The 21,697-nt window shown below is 35.9% G+C and overlaps 1 protein-coding gene and 1 pseudogene across 7 annotated transcripts in view; both read left to right on the forward strand.

Annotated features, from left to right (window-relative positions):
- Nucleotides 1-1,931, forward strand: part of LOC103271839 — a 3,867-nt pseudogene extending 1,936 nt beyond the window's left edge. The window contains exon 2 of the transcript XR_505076.2: nucleotides 1,186-1,931. The product of XR_505076.2 is annotated as a non-POU domain-containing octamer-binding protein pseudogene (transcript). The remainder of the gene's footprint in view (nucleotides 1-1,185) is intronic.
- The window catches only part of CDC42BPA (CDC42 binding protein kinase alpha), a 338,092-nt gene that overhangs the window by 217,251 nt on the left and 99,144 nt on the right, over nucleotides 1-21,697 (forward strand). For all 6 annotated transcript variants that reach the window (XM_021718207.1, XM_008069336.2, XM_008069337.2 and 3 more), the window contains 2 exons: nucleotides 9,274-9,521; nucleotides 18,460-18,565. In XM_021718207.1, coding sequence (XP_021573882.1) covers nucleotides 9,274-9,521; nucleotides 18,460-18,565 — 354 coding nt within the window. The remainder of the gene's footprint in view (nucleotides 1-9,273; nucleotides 9,522-18,459; nucleotides 18,566-21,697) is intronic.

Here is a 21,697-nt window from a genome sequence, read left to right on the forward strand (position 1 = left end):
AAACATTTTCCAACTTATATACCATTTTCTATACCCTCCAGCAATGTGATAATCACTCACTGGGGGCGTACAAGTTTCGTGCTTTACAAACTATGCATCACAAGACCACCACGAGATCTGCAATTTCCAAGCAAACAATTCGAATTCCATGATGCCTGCCGTGCTTACATTAAGGTCACAGGTGCACAATTTCAATACAAATCGTTCAAAGTGTTTTCCATAATGTTCAATGAATCATTCATATTATACTCTTTGCTCTATACCCTGATTAATACAAAAAACTTTCTGAGTTAACTCTAGGTTCAATCCAAGTTCACTGATTCCCAATATTTTTAACAATTAATATTATCAACTTAACACTATACTATAATCTATAAGTTTAGTTAAATGACTTAACTGTCAGTTATACTATTATCCTATTATGATTTAACGTAATGCCTTATAACTCAGTTAAAACTTATTCTTAAACTACCAAACTTTACTATAATTCATATGTTTCATATGTCTAAACTTTAATTTTTATATGATCTAGTTATTGGACTTTAATACTATGCTATATCCTATTAAGCTAATACCTTATCGTTAATTGTTTTATAAATCGTATAGTAACTATTACACTTGAATAATGTAGCAAAAGGAAACAAAACAGCAAGCATAAATTTATGCAACTATGAGTATATATGTATATATTTTATCCTAACAAGTCTACTCTAAAAATCAAATAGTAGCTGTCACACTGTTGAACAAGGAAATGCAGGTTTGCCAAGATGGCGGCCATGGGCTGAAGCAGACAGAGTTTCGGTAATTAACGAAACAAAAGAAAACGTTCTGCCTGGCTAGGGGCAGGGCAACAAAACTATCATGGTAATTTAGTTTCTAATCTTAGCCCTAGGGGAAACAGCTTTCGGGAACAAGAACTGACTACCCAGTCTACCAGGAAATAGAAGTTAAAAAATATCTAGAAAGAAGTAAAACTTAGAAAGACAGAGAAACAATTCCGCCATGCACCTTCCATCAAGTGTACTGAGATTCACTTATAAGTTTTACTGCCATGTATGCACACTGGTCACCAATCACACGCCAATATCATAGGTATAACTGATATCCTATGTCAGGAGCGATCTTCCAGATGGGCCTTTACAGGCCTCAGCCATGTAGCTATAGATGTTGGCTCCCAACATCTAGGGAGTATACTAGAGGCAAAGGGCAAGAGAGGGGTGGTATTTAACAAATCGGTTCTGTGTGATGTATTGTTTAATCACTTATGTGGTGCATTCCTGAAGTCTCAAATGTGATTGTTGAGAGTCTGGGGGAACCATGGCAAAATGGATCTAGTTGGACCCTCATTAATCTTGATCATTCCGTTTTTTGTCCTTCCTGTTTTGCTTCCTTATCCTTACACCTTCCCCCAGCCCCAGAGACACTGCCACATAAACCACAAAAACCAAACCTCCCCCAATGACCTTAGCCCCATTGTTCAATTCACTCCCAGGTGAGAATTCAGGCAAACGTCCACAGAGGTCACAGGCAACATACGGTTCTGTTATATCCCATATATTACCCCTTTATGTCCCAAGGAAGACATTTTCTCCTAGAGATTTTCATTTTAGTATATCTTTAAAAAAAATCTTGTGTTAACTTGCCTCCATCTTTTTCTTGGGTAAGGACAACCCAGGAATGGCCCTTTTGTGTCTATGATGTTACTGTTCATAGCTTTTCTTGATAGGCCTAATACTATCTTGGGAACAGGGTTGCTGTATGCTAAAGGTCTGACAGTAGCTCTTAGATTTGCCTATCTTAGGTAGTTGTGCTGTGCATTTTTTTTTTATTGGTGTACCATGTTTGATTTGTCCCTAATATCTTAAATTTGGAGTTTTTTGAGAAATGGAGCAGTAATGAGCATCAACTTATTAAAATACATTTTAAGCCTTAAAAAAAAAAAAAGAAATATAAGACATGCAAATTGGAAAGGACAAAGTGAAATTAATCTCTATTCACAGATTTTATATACATAAAATCTCAAAGAATACACAATAAGTAGAGCTTATTTAAAAATCCAACAGAGTTGCAGAGCAAGTTTAGCACACAAAAATTTGTTATGTTTCTACAAGCCAGCAATAAACAATCTACAAAGGAAGTTAAGAAAACAATTCTATTTACAATTACACCTGAAAGAATAAAATACCTTGGAACACATTTAACCAAGGGAGTTAAAGATTTTTACATCAAAAATGGCAGAACATTGCTGAAAGGAATTAAAGAAGACCTGAATAAATGGAAAGATAATTCATGTTTATGGGTAGAAATGGAAAAGCTGATTCTCAAATGCATATGGAATTGTAAAAGTCTTGAACAGTCACCACAGTTGTGAAAAACAGAGACAGAGTTGGAAGACTCTCACTTAAAGTCAGCAATGAAAAAAATCATTAGAAATACACCCAACAAGCCGGGCTCGGTGGCTCAGCCTGTAATCCCGCGCCTTGGGAAGCTGAGGTGAGTGGATTGCCTGAGCCCGCAGGTTCAAGACCCGCCTGGGCAACTTGGTGAGACCTCATCTCTACAATAAATCAAAAAATTAGCTGGGTAGTAGCGTGCGCCTGTAGTTCCAGCTACTTGGAAGGCTGAGGCGGAAGGATCGCCGGAGCCCAGCAGGTCAAGGCTGCGGTGGGCGGGAGCAGTCACTGCACTCCAGTCTGGGCGACAGAGTGAGACTCCAACTCAAAAAAAAAAAAAAAAAAAGAAAGAAAGAAACAGACCCAACAATGAGAAAACAACAACAACAAAACCAGTGTGTGCTGTCATAAGGATAGTCATGCAGACCAGTGAAATATAATTGAGTCCAGAAATAAATCCATGTGTCTGTGGCCAATTGTTTTTTGACAGATGTACTAACTCCATTCAGTGGGGAAAGAATAGTCTTTATAGCAGATATGCTGGGACAACTTGATATCCATATGCAAAAGAATGAAGTTTGTCACCGTCCTCACAACATGTATAAAAATCAACTAAAATTGGATCCACACTCAAAATCATAGAGCTACAACTATAAAGCTCTCTCACAAGACCTTGTATTTTGTAGTGGTTTCTTATAAATGACACTGAAAGACTAAGCAAAGAAAGAAAAAATAGATAAGTTAAACTTTATCAATATAAAAACTTGTATATATTTTATCAAAGAACATTATTAAGAAAGTGAAAAGACAACCTAAAGAATGCAAGAAAATATTTGCAAAATGTATACTGAAAAAAGTTTCACATCCAAATTATGTAAAGAACTCCTACAACTCAACAAAAAAAACAAACAACCCAATCAAAAGATGGACATAGGACTTAGAAATTTTCCAAAGTAGGTATACAAATGGCCAATAGGCACATGAAAAGATGTTCAATCTCATTGGTCATTAAGGAAATGCATATTGAAACCAACACAAGATACTACTTTATAGCTACTAGGATGTCTGAAATTTAAAAAGAAACAGAAAATAAGTAGAAACCCTTTTAGCACTACTAATGGAATTATAAAATGATGCAGTCACTTTTGAAAACAATTTGGTTTTTCAAAAAGTCAAACATAGAACTACATATGACTCAGCAATTCCACTCCTTAGTATATGCCCCAAATATTTGAACACAGGAACTCTAATAGATATATTACATCAGTGTTCATTGAAGCATTATTATAATAGCCAAAAGGTGGAAACATCCTAAGTATCCATCAACAGATGCATAAACAAGATGTGATGTGTATATATATACAGGGGGTGCCAAAAAAAATACACGTTTTAATTATGATATTTGGTCAAAAGATGGTGTACCTCAAATGAATGTTAGTGTCACCATGCAACAGGCAGAACAGTCAAAGAAAGTGGAGGAAACATGGTTGAGCGAATATCATACTACACATTGCTACCATAATTCAGTTCAACCTCAAAAACTAATACATAGATAACAGCTCTTAAAATGTGTTTACATTTTTTTTAGCACTGTGAGGTGTGTGTGTGTGTGTGTGTGTGTGTGTGTGTGTGTGTGTGTATTCACTCCCAAAGATATGTGAATATCATTCATCTATAAAAAAGAATGAAGTTGTGATACATGCTATAATAGCTACATTTTGAAAACATTATGCTTAGTGAAAGAAGCCAGATACAAAAGGACAAATACTGTATGATTCCACTTAAATGAAATATCAAAAATAGACAAATTCTAGGGACAGAAGGTAGAGACTACAAGCATCTGAATGGAGGAGGGAACAGGAAATTAATTCTTAATGGTTACAGAGTTTTCCTTTGAGATGATGAAAAAGTTTTGGAAATACACATTGGTGATGTTTAGCAACATTGCTAACTTAATGCTATTGTACACATAAAATGGTTAAAATGGAAAAATGTGTTATATATTTTACCACTTAAAATTAATAATGTAATATACCAATAAGCAAAAGTAACTGAATTTTATACTTTAAATGAGTAAGTTGTATGGTATGTGAATTCTATTTTTAAAAAATTTTAAATAACCTTGTAATTGTTATCATATGTTACTAGAGGTTTTTTCTTTTATAACCCTATCATGTTAGTTTGTTAGGACTGCTGTTAAAAAGTACCACAAAGTAGATGACTTAGAAAACAGTTTTATTGTTTCAGTTCTGGAGGCTAGAAGTTCAAAATTAAGATATTGGCCTGGTTGGCTTTCGGTGGTTTGCTGGCAGTCTTTGGCATTGCTTGGCTTATAAATGCATCACCCCAATCTCTGCTCTCATGTTTACTTGGAGTTCTCCCTGTGTGTGTCTCTACGTCTAGATTTCTCTTTTTTATAAGGACACAGTCATGTTGGATTAGGGTGCACCCCAGTGACCTCATTTTAATCTAATTATCTCTAAAATACCCTATTTTTAAATAAGGTCACATTTTGAAGTGCTGGTGGATTTGGGCTTCAACGTATGAATTTGAGCAGGAGGGGGCATAATTCAGCCCATAACACTTACATTTTTCATTTAGTAGTATAATAAGCATTTTTGCTGATTGCCAAATTGTCACACACTTAATTTTAGTGATTATAAACAGTTCAAGAATTTCCACATAGCTAATTCTCTGCTATTAAATGTTGACCTTGTTTTTTATTTTTGCGATATTATAATTGTCATGAACATCATTGTACACTACTTTTTCTCTCATTTTCTTAGAAATGAAATTAGTGATTAGTTTAAGGCACTTGATAAATGCCACAAATCTTTGCAAATGTGAGTGGCCAAAGGAATTGCTTCTATTGCTTCAAAACTTGGCTGCTGCTTCTTTTCCCAGAGTTTCAATAAGTATTCTATTCTGTTTTCTCTTGGATGTGTCTGTGGAATTTAAAAATATTGAATTCTTTAATGTACTTGGAAGTTGTTTTTCTGAATGCTGTGACACAGAGTCATTTTTTTTTATTGCTAGCTGGTGATTCCAGTTCTATTTATTAACTAATCACTGCCTTCCCCATTGAAAGATGTCTTATATTTTAATTAAATTATTTTGAAGAGGAGACCTATTACAGTGACACTTCATTGAAGAGTTATAGTGTGTTTTAATATTTGAAAGGTATTTTTCCCCACATTTCCCTTTGGTGTTTTTATCTATTCTTGCCCGTAGACTAGAGACATTTGTTGCCATCCCCTTCTGTCCCCACATTAAAAAAGAATTTTTTATTAGAATTGCATGGAAGGGACTTTGAAAAATATTGAATACATATACATTTAATCTTCCTTCTTTAAAAAAAAAAACCCATTTTCTTTTATTTTTTGAGTTGGAATTTCACTTTGTCACTCAAGCTGGAGTGCCTTGGCACACTGATGGCCACTGCAGCCTCAACCTGCTGGACTCAGGTGATCCTCTCGCCTGTGTCTCACAGACTACTGGGATTACAGGCATAAACCACCGCACACAGCTTAATCTTCTCTTTAAGTACTTGGTATTTTTCTGTGTTGTTTCAAATTTTTAAAATATTTTTTATCAGGACTTTTAATTTTTCATATAAATTGGAGAAATTTCTCTCTAGTGTTATATTTCATATGCTTGTGTATAATAGCATGTCTTTTTTTGTTTGGGGGGTGGTTTGAGTCAGAGTCTACTCTGTTGCCTAGACTAAAGTGCAGTGGCGTGCTCACAGCCACCCCAGTATTGACCTGTTGGACTCAGGCAATCCTTCTGCCTCAGCCTTCCAAATAGCCAGAACTACAGGCGCGTGCTACCGTGCCTGGCTAATTTTTTGATATATTGTAGAGACAAGGTCTCACCAAGTTGCCCAGGCTGGACTTGAGCCCCTGGGCTCAGGCAATTCTCTCAACTCAGCCTCCTAAAGTGCTGAGGTTACAGGCTTGAGCCACCATGCCCAGCCTGTATGTGGTATTTTTTGATTCTTTTTGCTATTAACAATGACATTTTAAGTATATTTATTGCTACTTTAATATCTAGAGTATTATTTATGTTTATTTTATCTGCTATTGTTTTACTCAACTCTATTCTGATACTTTTAAGTAGATTTATTTGTATTTTAAGAGTGAACAATATTTATTTGACTATTTTACGTGTTGGTTAGAGATAATATCTGAAATTAATGTTATCAAAGAATGATCATGGAATAAATCCTTTTTGTTGATATTAGTTTTAGACTTACTGTGTGCTTCTGATGTTTCACCATTAAGTATTATTTTTTCTGATATCTCAAAATGGATCTTTTAAAAATTAAAACAATTATACTCTTTTTTATGGTTTTACTATGGGACTTGGGACACTATTTGACATTATTACTGAATTATATCAAATACTTTTTGGCAAGGGTACCTGCTGAGATTGTCATTTGGATTTGTGAATTTAGTCCATTAAAATAATGTATGTTTTGCATATTTATTATTTGCTAACAATAAATTACCCTATTATTTTGTGGTAGGGTGTACTTTTTTTTTTTTTACATATAGTTTAGTTTTGTTTGTTTTTTCTTTTGGGTTTTGTTTATTTTTTGTTGTTATTGTTTTATTTTTGAGTTGGAGTTTCACTCTGTTGCCCAGGCTGGAGTGCAGTGGCACAATCATAACTCACTGCAGCCTCTCGAGTAACTGGGACTACAGGCATGTGCCACCACGCCTGGCTAATTTTTTTTTTAATTTTTGTAGAAATAAGTTCTCACTGCGTTGCCTAGGCTGGCCTCAAACTCCTGGCCTCTAGCAGTCGTCCTGCCTTGGCCTCTCAGAGTGCTGGGATTACAGGCATGAGCCACCATGCCCAGCCTATTGGCTTGTTTTATTTGGCTTTTCACATTCTTATCAGTAAGTGATACACAATCTGTAACTTTAATTGGTGGTATCTTGGTTAGATTTTGATTTCAAGGATCGTTTTCCTTGAGACTTCTTGTGCTTGCTGCTGCCATTCCAACAGTCATACAAAACTAAGCAGAAATCAAACTAAAAGTGTTCTTTTCTTTAGGCGACTAGAAAAATTGAGTCAGTGGTCAGTGCGGCAGATGTCAATTTAGGCATTATTTTCATAGCAAAACTTAAAAACAAGAATCTGACTTGCTCTGGCTCTTCCAGGGTTTTGCATACCAGGCTGCTTCATAAATTATTGGACAATTTGCATCTGGCACATGAAAATTATTTTTTAAAGAAATGATTGAATATTGCAGTGGACACCCAGAGCTTTATCTCGGGCCCACATTGATTCCTTTGTTCTTTTTAGCTTATATGCTTAAAAAGAGAAGCAGCCAGTGTATTTTTTCTTTTGACTTTAAATCAATGACTCTTACTACTTTTTCTGCCTTTATGATTGGCTTCAAAAAATAATACAGTGACCTCCAGATCCTGATTCCTGTTTTCACTAAACATAAGCCCATGGGTTCTTTAGTTTTAAAAGTTTAATTGATGATAACTTAGGGAAACAGATAAGATATTACAAATGAATGATCTTTGGAAAGGTACAAAACTCAGGAAATCTTCCAATTATTATCTGTAGTCTGGTATATGTTTCTGTTTGCCCTCCAGGCAGTACCTGGGAGAACCTTTGTACTTTTCATTTTCTTTTCTCTCTTATTAATGAGAGAGCTGTTTCAGCCTAATTTCTCAAAAAGTAGATTTCCATCCAATTTCTCTCCTTTTTTTGATTTGGGATCTAACTTTGTCTCCCAGCCTGGAGCATAGTGGCAGGATCATAGCTCACTACAGCCTCTACCTCCTAGGCTCAGGCAATCCTTCCACCTCAGCCTCCTGAGTAGCTGGAACTACAGGCACACAACACCACACCCAGCTAATTTTTTTTGTTGTTATTTTGTAGAGGTCTTGCTATGTTGCCTAGGCAGATCTTAAACTCTTGGCCTCAAGCAGTCCTCTCACCTTAGCTTCCCAAAGTGGGATTACAGGTGTAAGCAGCCTTTTAAGAGTACTCTTTTTTTTTTACATTGGAGTCTCACTCTGTCACCCAGGCTGAAGTGCAGTGGCATGACCATGGCTTACTACAGCCTCAAACTCCTGGGCTCAAGCAATCCTCCTGCCTTAGCCTCCCAAGTAAGCTGGGATTACAGGCATGAGCCACTATGCCCAGCTAACTTTTTGTAGAGATGAGAGGTCTCACTATATTGCCCAGACTGGTCTTGCACTCCTGGGCTCAAGCAATCCTCCCACCTTGGCCTACCACAGTGCTGGGATTATAGGTGTAAGCCACTGCTCCCTGCCCTCTCTTCCTTCTTAATGTCCTGCCTAGAAGTGAAGAGCCTAACTTTTTTTTTAGCATGTATATAAAGGAGGTGTTAGTTAGACCTTTGCCATTTCTCATAGGACTGTTGTAAAAGCTCCCTCTCTTTGCATTTGTACATTCCAGCTCTGTCATTCTCTTCCCCATTTTAGTTTTTAAAGACACAAATGTGCTTATAACTTTTTATCAGTTCCTCATCAGATATAAGATGCAATTAGATTTTTTTCCTTCACTCCATACACCAACAATAATTCTAAATAAATTAGAAATTTAAATGTAAAACAAGACGTCCTGGCAGAAAATTCTGATGAATATATAAATCTTTATGTGAAGAAGACTTTTAAAAAATAACAGCAAAGACTATAAAGAAATGTAAACTGAGGAAAATTTTGCAACTTAGGGCAGGAAAAAAGTTAATAGCCTTAATACAGAAAGCTTTTTATTTTTGTATGATGATGTATAAAAAATAGTGTTATAAGAACACTTCTTTATATTATAAAGTTATTATTTGATATTTTATTATTCTTGTAGATGAACTAATATTTTATTACTTCCATAGCAAAAGCAAATCGGTTACTTACCAGGAGTATGCAGTATAGAACATCAGCAAGAGATAACCAAATTAAAGACTGATTTGGAAAAGAAAAGCATCTTTTATGAAGAAGAGTTATCTAAAAGAGAATTAATACATGCAAATGAAATTAAAAATCTGAAGAAAGAACTGCATGATTCAGAAGGTCAGCAACTTGCTCTCAACAAAGAAATTATGATTCTAAAAGACAAATTGGAAAAAACCAGGAGAGAAAGGTGAGAATCAAGTTATTTGTGTGTACAATAACTATTTATTGAGTACTTGTTATGTGTCAAATACTGAGATACATAGACAGTAAACATATCTCAGTTCTCAAAGTCAAGACTGGTGAATAGACAGTTATAATACAGCATGATAGAAAACAAATGGGATAAGTATAGGTGTACATATAGGGGAGTCACAAAAGTTAACTTTGGCTAATCTAGGGTTTTTGGCCAAAATTACTTCTAGCCAGGCATGGTGGTACACACCTGTAGTCCCAGCTACTGGGGAGACTGAGACGGGAGGATTGCTTGAGCCCAGGAGTTGAAGTTCAATGTGGGAAACATAGTGAGACCCCCATCTCTTAAAAAAAAAAAAAAAAAAAGCATCTAAGCTGAGATCTACATAATAAGAAAGAAGTAGCCGAAGAAGAATGTCCAGGCAGAGGTAGCAGAATATGCTAAGATCTAAAGGAAAAGGGGAACATAACACATTTAGAAAGTGTAAACTATTTTCTGTGATGGGAGCACGAATAGAAAGATGGGAGTGGCGAGAAATGAGACTGGAAAGGAAATCGAGTCAAAATCATGAAAGTGTATAAAGCATTTGCACTTTATCCTGAGGTCAATGAAGGAAAATGACATGATTGCATTTTTAAACAATCGCTCTTGCTACTGTGTGGGGAGTGGATTGGAAGGAGCAGACTGGAGGTAGGACTCCAGCTGTGACAGATGAAGTGATGGATCTCAGGTGGTGATAGTGAAGATAGGGAGAAGTGGATGGATTCAGAGGGTCTACTGAGAAGACAGAAACTGAAGGACATAAGCACCAGCTTGAGAAATGAGGGAGCAGGAGAAAATCTGTGATGCTTAGGTCTTTAGATTTCAGGAAACTGGATATATGTTGTTGTCACTTTGAACTTATATTGGAAGCTTGAGTGTATTCAGTTTGGTGCGTTTATTTATTCAATATTTTTAAAAAAACATTCTATACAAAGCACTGTTGTAAGCCACGTAAAGTCATGTCAGTCATATTTAGTTGACTTACAGTTTTTTACTCTGAGTAAAACTGTTGCAGGGAATTACGGTCATGTGTTGCTTAACGATAGGGATATGTTCTGGGAAACATATTATTAGGTCATTTTGTCATTGTGTGAACATTGTAGAGTACACTTACACATAGCCTGTTGCTCCTAGGCTACTAGCCTGTTCTTCATTACTGGACTGAATGTTGTAGGCAGTTGTAACACAATAGTACATATTTGTATGCGAAACATATCTAAATATAGAAAAGGCACAGTAAACATAGGGTATAAAAATAAAAAAGATGGTACACCTGTATAGGGGTGTTTACAGGGTCAGTGAGTAAATGGTGAGTGAATGTGAGGGCCCAGGGCATTACCATACACTACTATAGATTTTATAAATAGTGTACACTTAGGATACACTAAATTTATTTTTAGAATTTTCCTTTATTCGGTAATAGATTAACCTGAGCTTACTGTTACTTTTTTACTTTATTAACTTAAAAAATTTTTTAAACCTTTCTTTTTTTATAATAACTCTTAGCTTAAAACACAAGCACATTGTACAGATACACAAAAATATTTTCATTCTTTATATCCTTATTCTATAAACTTTTTTCTGTTTTTTCTTTTTACTATTTAAACTTCTTTTAAAGACAAAGACTCAAACACATACATTATCCTAGGCCTACACAGGATCAGGATCAATACCACTGCCTTCTACCTCCACATTTTGTCCCACTGGAAGGTCTTCAGGAGCAATAACACACATGGAGCTGTCCTCTCCTTTGATAACAATGCCTTCTTTTTAAATATCCCCTGAAGGACTTGCCTGAAGTTGTTTTACAGTTAACTTTTTAAAAAATATAAGTAGAGATAATGCATTATAACATGTAGATTAAAAAGTATTGTATGGTAAATACATAAACCAGTAGCATAATCATTTGTTATCATTATTGAGTATTATTTAATGTATATAATTGTATTGCTATACTTTAAATGACTTGCAGAGCTGTGATTTTGTTTATACCAACATCACAGACATGACTAATGCATTACTTTACGACTTAAAGATGGCTTATGATGTCACAAAGCAATAGAAATTTTTCAGCACTATTGTAATCTCATGGGACCATCTTCATTTACGCAGTCTTAATTGACCAAGCATCACTATGTAGTGCGTGACTATCTTGCAGGATTTTAAGCAGAAAAGTGACAAGTACTGATTTGTGTTTGACCAGGGTCACTCTGAATACTAGGTTAGTAATTGTCTGAGTTGGGTAAGAGCAAAAAGAATGATACCACTAAGAAGGCTATTGCAATAATCCAAGGAAAAGATGATGGTACCTTGAGCCCAGATTGGTAGCAAAAGGGATAGTAAGAAATGTTTGAATGTTAGTTAATGTTCTTCAGAGGTAAAGACAATGACATGTGTGTATAGACATATGATGACAGGGATGTTATTTATCCATCATGGATGATGCATGAGAGAGAGAAAGAATCAAGAGTGATAACAAGGTGTTTGGTCTAAGCAATTGGGAGAAAGACTACCCATGAGGCAAGTTTGGGCTGGGAACGTTATCACATTATCAAGAACCCAGCTGGGCTCGGTGGCTCAGCCTGTGATCCCAGTGCTTTAGGAGGCTGAGGTGAGTGGATTGCCTGAGCCCGTGGGTTCGAGACCCGCCTGGGCAACGTGGCGAGACCTCATCTCTACAATAAATCAAAAGTTAGCTGGGCGTGGTAGTGCGCGCCTGTAGTTCCAGCTACTTTGAAGGCTGAAGCGGAAGGATTGCCGGAGCCCAGCAGGTTGAGGCTGTAGTGGCCAAGAGTGGCCACTGCACTCTGGTCTGAGTGACAGAGTGAGACTCCAACTCAAAAAAAAAAGAAAAAAAAGTACTCATTCCACCACCCACCACCCCCTTCCCCCCACAATTTGACTCTTCCATAAACAGAAAACCATTTTACATAGTTAAGGTTGAGATGCATAGTAGATATCCAGTTGGAGATGTCAGGTAGGCTGATGTATATAGTCCAGCCTGGATTTGGGGGCTGTAAATAAAATCCTGAGAATATTTATAAATAACTCATATGATTTTTAAAGCTCTGAAACTATATGAAATAACTTAGTGAATGAGTATAGATGAAAGGGATTTTCTAGAACTGAGAGCCCTGGGGCATTCCAGGTTTTAGAAGTTGGGAAACCAGAAAAGTGGATAGAGAACAGCAAGAATGATAAGAAGGAAACCAGGCTAATTTAGTGTCCCTGAAACCAAGTGACAGGAGCATATCAAATCTGTCAATATGTCAGGTGAGATAAGGATTAAATAATGGCTTTTGAGTTTAGCAATATGAAGGTCGTTGGTGACTATGATAAGAACAATTTTAGTGGAAGAGTAGAAGCAAAGACCTCGCAGTAGGATCGAGAGACTTGAATGAGAGCAATTGGAGACAAAATATAGTTACAACTATTATTACTTGGAGTTGTTTTTCACAAAAGCAAGCAGTGAAATTAGGTAATAACTAGAGGAGAGACTATCTCAAATAAGTTATTTTACTTTTTTATTTGTTTGTCTTTTTTTTAATACAAGAGAAACAACAGCATGCCTGTAATCTGATATAAATTATCTCATCGGTGACTATGGAGAGAGGAGAAAAGTACTGGAGCAGTGTACTTGAAAGGGTTCATAATGAAGGGATTGAATTTATTCAGTCCTGAGGGAGTTTTTTTGTTTGTTTGTTTGTTTTACCTATTGTAAGAGAAGAGAAAGGGTGTATAGGCATGGAAGGAGGTAGATAGGGTAGTGGAAACTTGTCTATGTGTTGAGCTTTCCTGTGGGATTGAGCATGTTGAACTTGCAGTGCTTGGGAGACATCTTTGTGGAGATGTCATGTCCGCAGTTTGAAGTCCACAAAAGCATCGGATATAGATTCAGCATAGTAGATGATAATTGAAACCAGGTAGTGTAATTGGGTCATTGGAGAGCATGTGAGAGAGAAAAGAGGCAAGCACCTGAGACAGAATTTGGAGGAGTTTTGGCATTTATAGGAGGACTAGAAAAAGAGGAGTTCACAGAGGCAACTGACAAGAAAACAGACATATAGACTGAAAACCCAGAGGTGTAGTATCACCAAAGCCAAGGCAAGACATGATTTTAAGAGTGAGAGAATGGACAATACTGTCAAAGGTGGCCGGCAGATTGGATGTAGTGACAGTTAGGCCAATGTTGATTTTTGAGAGAGCAGATTTTTTTTTTTTTTGAGGTATTGGAGATAGAAGCCAGATTTTGGTGTAGTAGAGAGCAATTAGATGATGAAAATATGGATACAGAAACTATTTCAAGATGCTTGCCAGTGCATGAGAAGACAAAATAGGATATGAAGTGTCACACTTCATTTAAGGGTATGAAGAGAATTTGTTTATTATTTTTAATATAGGAGATGTAAACTTGTTTAATGCCAATAAGACAAATTAAGAATGGTTTTACATGACCATTTTACTCAATCTATCTGTGTACATATTTTTCTGAGAGTATTTTTTGCAACTTTCCGTGTGTTTGCTGTGGGTGAAGTTGCTTCTGTGTCTGGAAAGTTTCCTAAACATACCTAAATTAAACATTTGACTATATGTAGTTGTGAAATTACACATTTGCTTGTAGAGAGGATGGTTTATTTTCCTTGACTTTATAATTTAAATTATAATTATCTTCAATAATTTAGCAAAAGGTAAAAGTGAGTGTCTTTGCTTTTTTGTACTTTAAGGTGTCTTTCATCTTTCCCTTACGGTACTTTATCTATAGCGCCTATATAAATTTCTATCTCCTATACTTTTAGGTTAAGGTAAATGTTTTGGTTTACAAGATTTCGTATAACTTAGTTAATTTAGATTGGGCTAGGATTAAGTTCAAAGTGGTCATTTGTGAAATCTTCCGGGTGTAAGCCGGTTGCTTTGGGTTGAAGCTACACTTTGTCTACTCCAAGCACACTTTCCAGTATGCTTACCTTGTTACGACTTATCTCATCTCATGCGCTATGATTTGTTTTATGTAGTTGTTGTGTGGGTTGCATTTGAGGAGGGTGATGGGCGGTGTGTGCGTGCTTTATGGCCTTTATTTCAATCAAGCTCTCTATTCTTGGTTTACTACTAAATCCTCCTTTAATTCTTGTTTTCATAAGAATATTCATAATACTCTAAAGTAGAGAATGTAGCCCATTGCTTTCCACCTCATAGGTTACACCTTGACCTTACGTTTTTATGTTTATACTTGTGCTTTAAGGCCTTTTTAGGGTTTGCTGAAGATGGCGGTATATAGACTGAATTAGCAAGAGGTGGTAAGGTTAATCGGGGTTTATCGGTTATAGAACAGGCTCCTCTAGAGGGATGTGAAGCACCGCCAAGTCCTTTGAGTTTTAAGCTGTTGCTTGTAGTACTCTGGCGAATAAATTTGTTTATATTTATTTATATTTATGGCTAAGCATAGTGGGGTATCTAATCCCAGTTTGAGTCTTAGCTGTCGTGTCTTCAAAATATTAAAGTCACTTTCGTGGATTATTTTAGGTTTCACTGTAGCTTTTTACGGCCTAGTCAGGGTTTAACTTTAGTCTGAATATAATTTAAACACGCTTTACGCCGGATTTTATTAGTTTGGGTTAATCGTATGACAGCGGTGGCTGGCACGAAATTTACCAATCTTCATAAGATTACACTTTTAAGATCCACCATTACTTATGTTTGTTGTTCACCTTTAAGCAATCATATAAAATTACCTGGAACTGATCCACATTGAGATTTATTTATTGCTAACATTTTCCATCAAATTGCTATAGATACAAGCCTGTTTGTCTACATGACAGTGTGTCTTTAAAAACTGATTCCCCTTTCTCCCTTAGAAGATTTTTTTTAAAGGTTCATTAGAACTATGTTTACTTCTAAGGGTAAATCAATCCTACCCCCACAGAACTATCATTTTAAATAAACTTTGTAATATGAAATGTGTTTGTGTTTGTTTTAGATGAGGGAAGGAAGGACAGACAGACAGACTGAAGGGCTGAAAGTATTGAAAGAACTGTTGGAAATTTAATTGTGGACTTTTTATACAATCTAGAGCTGTAGAACAAGAAACCATACTGTGGTCCTTATATCCTCCTCTTTTCCTAACCCTCTCTTCTTCCCATAGTTTCTAGTATATATGTCGTCAAATGAGGCAGGCTTAGGAAATCTACAAGATCACAGATGTTTCCCTCAGATTTTCAAATGAAAAACAAAGTAGATGCTATTAATCATACACACTTATTAATTAACTAATGCAAATGAGTGTGACTTTTAAGAGGAAGGATTAGCATTTGGAACAATCAGGCTATAAGTAGTAAATAAGGCAGATGGTACAGCAACTAACCTAGAATACCGTTATTTTTAATAAAATCAGGGAGTATAATTCCACTGTGGCATTTTCCACTATCATCTGTAAATTCTTATCATCTGAGGACACCTACCACAGTGCCAGTGCTTCCCAGGATGCTAGTATTCCCTCTCACTGATTTATTTATTAATGCATTGATGAAAGGAGTGTTCTCTGTATGTTCTGAGGAGTGTGCTTTGGAGGTGGCTGGGAAGGTTGCACATAACAGATCTGCTCTAACATTCTCATCTCCCTGAGACAGTAGGTTCTCTATGCCAGATAAGTTGAACATCTCAAACTCATTGTAGGCCACTATTAGGTCCAAGCTTCAGTTACCTAACCTAGCAGTGAAAAACTACATCTAAGTATTAAGCCAATACATTAAACCACGAATCCCAGATAAGCACATGCATTTGATGAATTTGCTTGTATTTAATCTTTTATTTGTTCCCCTGGACCTAACACTCTAATACTTAGGACCTAAAGGAAGAAACTGAGGCACAAAATATAATTTTAAAGAGTTTGCCTGAGCCAAAGTGAGGACAGCTGCCAGGGACACACTTCTCAGTTGCCTTGGGGAGTGCTCCAGTAGACTTTTGTTACAAGCAGGTGTTTAAAGGCAAGGGGAAGAAAGGAGTGGGCCAACGCAAAGTTGTTATGAGGGTTCAAAGTTCTTAGCATTATCTGTTGCTGCCCAAAGACTCCCCTCTGTCAATGTAAAGAAATAAACTAAGGCAAAATTAATAGAGAGTTTATTTGGGCCAAGGTGGAGGACTGTAGCCCAGAAAACACCGAGAAGTGTCCCAGAGAACAGAAGACAGGCCCAAGTTTTTAAATTAAAAAGGACAAATCAGGAGAGGGCATGATTACAAAAGGTATTTGTCAGGACTTCTCATTGGTTTACAGAAATAACATTGATTAGTGATTCGAAATGCATTGTTGGACTATAAGGAATGAGTTGTGGTGTCCAGAGTATAGCTTTGTTAGGTTAATTTAAAGTTATCAATCTAGAGTTCACATAACAGACATAGCAGTTTACTTTGGAGGAGAACGAGATGTGACTGCAGTCACATTTCGATCCCTTTCTGGTCCTGATAATTTAAAGGGGCTTGCATTCCTCAAATAAAAAGTTTCATTTATTTCTCACATCCCATATCTCAGGGCTTCACTCATTCTGAATCCATACCCTTAACTTAGCCTAAGAGGTTTGGTCAGTGTTGCACAGATAAAATTTGTGCCTCCTGTTGGGATGCACTGAGAAGAGCATGCATCATTCTTGTGTATTCCAGCCAAGAAAAGTTTCTTTGAGACTAGTCATAAACATCAGATGGACCCAGGTTAAGTGTCACCGTACACAATTGTGAGAGTAGGGAAGACCAAGGAACTGTTCTAGACGAAAGGAAGTTGAAGAGACATGACATATGTTTCTCAGTTGGATGTTGGACTAAATAAGAAATGAAGACATTGTTGAGATAGCTGACAAAACTTAAATTTGGTCTGTGAATTTGGATGGTAGTGTTCTAACTGTTGATTTTTCTAATTTGGAAGTTTGCTTAATGGTTATGGCAGAGGGTATCCTTGACTTTGAGAGATATAAATAAACCTGGAGTGTTTAAGGGTAACAAGGCATAATACCTACAGCTCCCTCTCAGTTGTTGAAAAGAAGACTAATGAAATCAGACATAACAGAGTAATGGAACAGTGCAGTAAAATGTAAATAACTTAGTATGTTTACAATGTTAACATGCAATAAAATGTTAACAATTGGGGATCTGAGTTAGAGAATATAGGAACTCTGTGCTATTCTTTTGTCTTTTCTATAAAATTGAAATTATTTTAAAGTAACTTTTAAAATTTTTCTAAATTCAGATATAAATTAATTTCTAATTATGATCGAAAAGTTTGGAATACTATTCTTAGTTAAATTGGTAACACTAGAAAGTAACTGATTCAGTCTTAAGTAATGGCCCAGGACTTTGTATTTTGTAAGAAATTGTGGTACAGATACACAAAGAAAAGTTTCTAATTTGGTCTTAGACTAATTTGTCTTTGTGTAAAACATATTGAATGTGAAGCAGATGACAATTATTGATTTCATTTTGGTAGTTTATTCATTAACCTTCTTTCTCTAACTATGCAACCTAGATTAGCCACCCCTTCCCAGACACTCTTTATGATATTACTATATTTTATGTATTTATGTAGAACTTATTATCTGAAATTAGTTCATTTTACTTTTCCTTGCCAGTTCCCCTCTACTGGAATGTCCTTAGGGCCTATGATTTCTTGACATCTAGTAGGCATTCCGTAAATATTTGCTAAGTGGATGAGTGAATAAGTCCGCCTTATTGTATTGTAAATTCTTAGAAGGCGCTTGCATCTGACCTGTGAATTACATATAATCATGCTGTATTCTGTGTGAATGAAGTTGCTGGAGTTCAGTTTGATATTTTTGTATAACTACTGCAAAAAAAATGTTCAAGTTGACCTTTAATTCTTTTTTTCCTTTTATGTTTTGAATTATGCTAGTCAAAGTGAAAGGGAAGAATTTGAAAATGAGTTCAAACAACAGTATGAAAGAGAAAAAATATTACTAACTGAAGAAAATAAAAAGCTAACAAGTGAACTTGATAAGGTAAGTGATTGAATCTCATTTATATTAATTGAGCACATGCTAGATGCTCAGCATTGTGATAGGAATTATGGGTGTAATTTTATATGTGGGATACATTTTGGTTTAATAGTTCTTCTCATAAACTATGATTGTTTGTATGATACAGGCAACTTTTTGTTATACCAATTGGTCAGGAGTCTTTTAGAGAGAAAGATTTGCTTACCTTATCTTATACTTTGCCCCATTTATTTTCTGAACCTCTATTCTTTATTTCACTTTCTGTCCTTTTTTAAATCCTTTTCTCTCATATTCATTGCTTATCCTGTTATGACTGGCTACGTTCAGGCTGGCCCTTGGCAAGAGCAAGGATAATTAAGGCAAACTTGTAGAAGTTATAACAGCTGATTTCACATTTACAAAGAACTGATAATAACTAGAAATGATACCTGGAGTAGGTAAAACTAGCTCTGATTAAATTGTAGCTTGAATGAAGAAGCATGTATTGAACTTAGAAGTAACCATATTTATGAACTAGTATTTCAGATTTCTCAATCTAACATGATTCTGCATTTCTTATGTCAATTCCTAACAAACAATTGTAAAAATCCTCATATTAACTAGAAAACTTAATAATTATATTTATATTTAAATAAGAAGGGCTGGTTAGTCACATTTTATAATGTTTTTTGGGATTTTCCTCCAATAAAAATATTGTGTTCAATTATTAGTTATTCCAATAACAGATTGAAAGGCTATGGTGAAATAGTCATAAAATAGACTTCATTCTTTTTGATTTTTCATTGCTTTCTGTATATCTTTCTATTTCTTTCACTATTTTCCCCATGGTTAGCATTTAAAAAATGGCTTTGCAGCCAGATGCAGTGGCTCATACCTGTAATCAAAGGACTTCAGAGGCCAAGGTGAGATAATTGTTTGAGCCCAGGAATTTGAGACCAGCCTAGGCAACATAGCAAGACCTCATCTCTACAAAAAGTCAGAAAAATTAGCCAGGCGTGGTGGCACATGCCTACAGCTCCAGCCATTCAGGAGGCTGAGGCAGAAAGATCACCTGATCCTAGGAACTCAACGCTGTGTTGAACTGTGATTGTGCCATTGCACTCTAGTTTGGGTGACAGAGTGAGACCTGAACTAAAAAACAAACAAAAAAAAATTTAAAAAGACTTTGCTTGCTTTCTAAGCATTTAAAAATTGACTCTGTTTGAATGAAAACTACCCAAGAAAGAAAAAATACTGTTAGCTTATATCGTAAAATCTTATAATGCTAACAGCTAACATACACAAACATTGTGGAAAGAATAGTGAGTAGTATAAATGGATTTTCTTAAAGCCATGAATAGTGCGTGAGCTTTATTGTGAAACTTCTAGTTATTTCTACTGAAAGATTAACAATATTTGAGCTTTATCCAAATAGGTCACATAATTGTTATTTCATGTGTTTAACTAATGTGATTTCAAGATTCAATGTCATTTGGTCTATAAGACAGAATTTTAAGATTCTGTTAAGAGTTACTTTGAGTAGAAAAATATAAACTCTAGAAGGCCACTTCATGTATAATTTTAAGCAATTTACACAGTAAAAGATGTTATTACATTTTAAGAAAAATCGTTTTGGAAAATAATCAAATGGAATATAGATAAAAGTTTGTATTTTGACCCTCGGTTTAATTTCATTATTAGCTATAAATTTTTGCTGAGTTTATCCAAAATAGGTATTTAGGAATAGCTCTTTTTTAAAAAATTTTTATTATAAAGATGTGGGGTACAATTCAGGGTTAGGTATACAAGCATTGATCATGCAGATACCCCTGTTAATGAGGTATGCGCCTCCCTCTCCTAGCAGTTTCCCTCAATTGCCAATATCGCCCCCCCACCAACAGTTTCCTACTACTGACAATCACTTTTTTATAGCATTATAATTGTTCAAGGTCCTCTTATGAGTGAGAACATATGGAACTCTGTTCTTTGTTTCTGTGATAAATCACTGAGTATAATCGACTCCAAATCCATCCAGGTTGCTGCAAAGTCCATATATTTGTCGTTCTTTATGGCTGCATAATATTCCATTGTGTATATGTACCACTTTTTTTATCTAGTCCAGCTTTGATGGGCAACATGGTTGGTTCCATGTTTTTGCTATTGTGAATAGAGCTGCAACAAACATACATGTGCAGGTATCTTCTTTGTAGAATAATTTGAGTTCCTTCGGGTATTTTCCCAATAGGGGAATTGCTGGGTCATGTGGAAAGTCAATTTCTAGTTCTTTCAGAAATCTCCAGACTGTTTTCCAGAGAGGTTGTACAAGTTCGCATTCCCAATAGCAGTGTAGAAGCGTTCTTTTTCTCCACAGCCTCGCCAGCGTCTGTTGTTGTTTATTGATGATGGCCATTCTTACAGAGGTTAGGTGGTATTGCAGTGTGGTTTTGATTTGCATTTCTCTGATGATGAGTGAAGCTGAGCACTTTCTCATGTGTCTGTTGGCTGCCCGTATATCTTGATTTGAGAAGTGTCTATTCATGTTTTTTGCCCACTTTTTAAAGGGGCTGTTTGTTTTTTTCCGTTTGGTGCATTTGAGTTCCTTGTAGATCCTAGATGTTAGGCCTTTGGCAAATATTTGGCAAATATTTTTTCCCATTCTGTGGGCTCTCTCCCTGCTCTCTTGGTGGTTTCTTTTGCTTTGCAGAAGCTTATTAATTTGATGAGGTTCCACTTATCTATCTTATTTCTTAAGGTATTGGCCTTTAGGGTTATGAGTAGCAATTGGTTCCCAGTTCCAATTTCCATAAGGGTATCTCCTGCGTTTTCTAAGATTCTTATAGTTTGAGGTTTTACGTTTAGGTCTTTGATCCCTTTAGAGTTAATTTTTGTGTATGATAGGGGTCCTGTTTCAGTCTTCTGCATGTGGTCATCCAGTTTTTCCAGCACCATTTACTGAGTAGGTCTTCCTCTCCCCAGTAGTTGTTGTTGGAGGCTTTGTCAAAGATGAGTTAGTTGAGGAATTGAGGCTTTGCTTCTGGAATCTCTATCCTGTTCCATTGGTCTATGTGCCTGTTTTTATACCAATACCAGGCTATTTTGATTACTGTAGCCTTATAATACAGTTTGAAGTCTGGAAGTGTGATATCTCCTGCTTTG

Source organism: Carlito syrichta, unplaced genomic scaffold (genome assembly GCF_000164805.1).
Source record: "Carlito syrichta isolate Samal-C Ts95f unplaced genomic scaffold, Tarsius_syrichta-2.0.1 Scaffold311939, whole genome shotgun sequence".
In the NCBI taxonomy this organism is placed as follows: domain Eukaryota; kingdom Metazoa; phylum Chordata; class Mammalia; order Primates; family Tarsiidae; genus Carlito; species Carlito syrichta.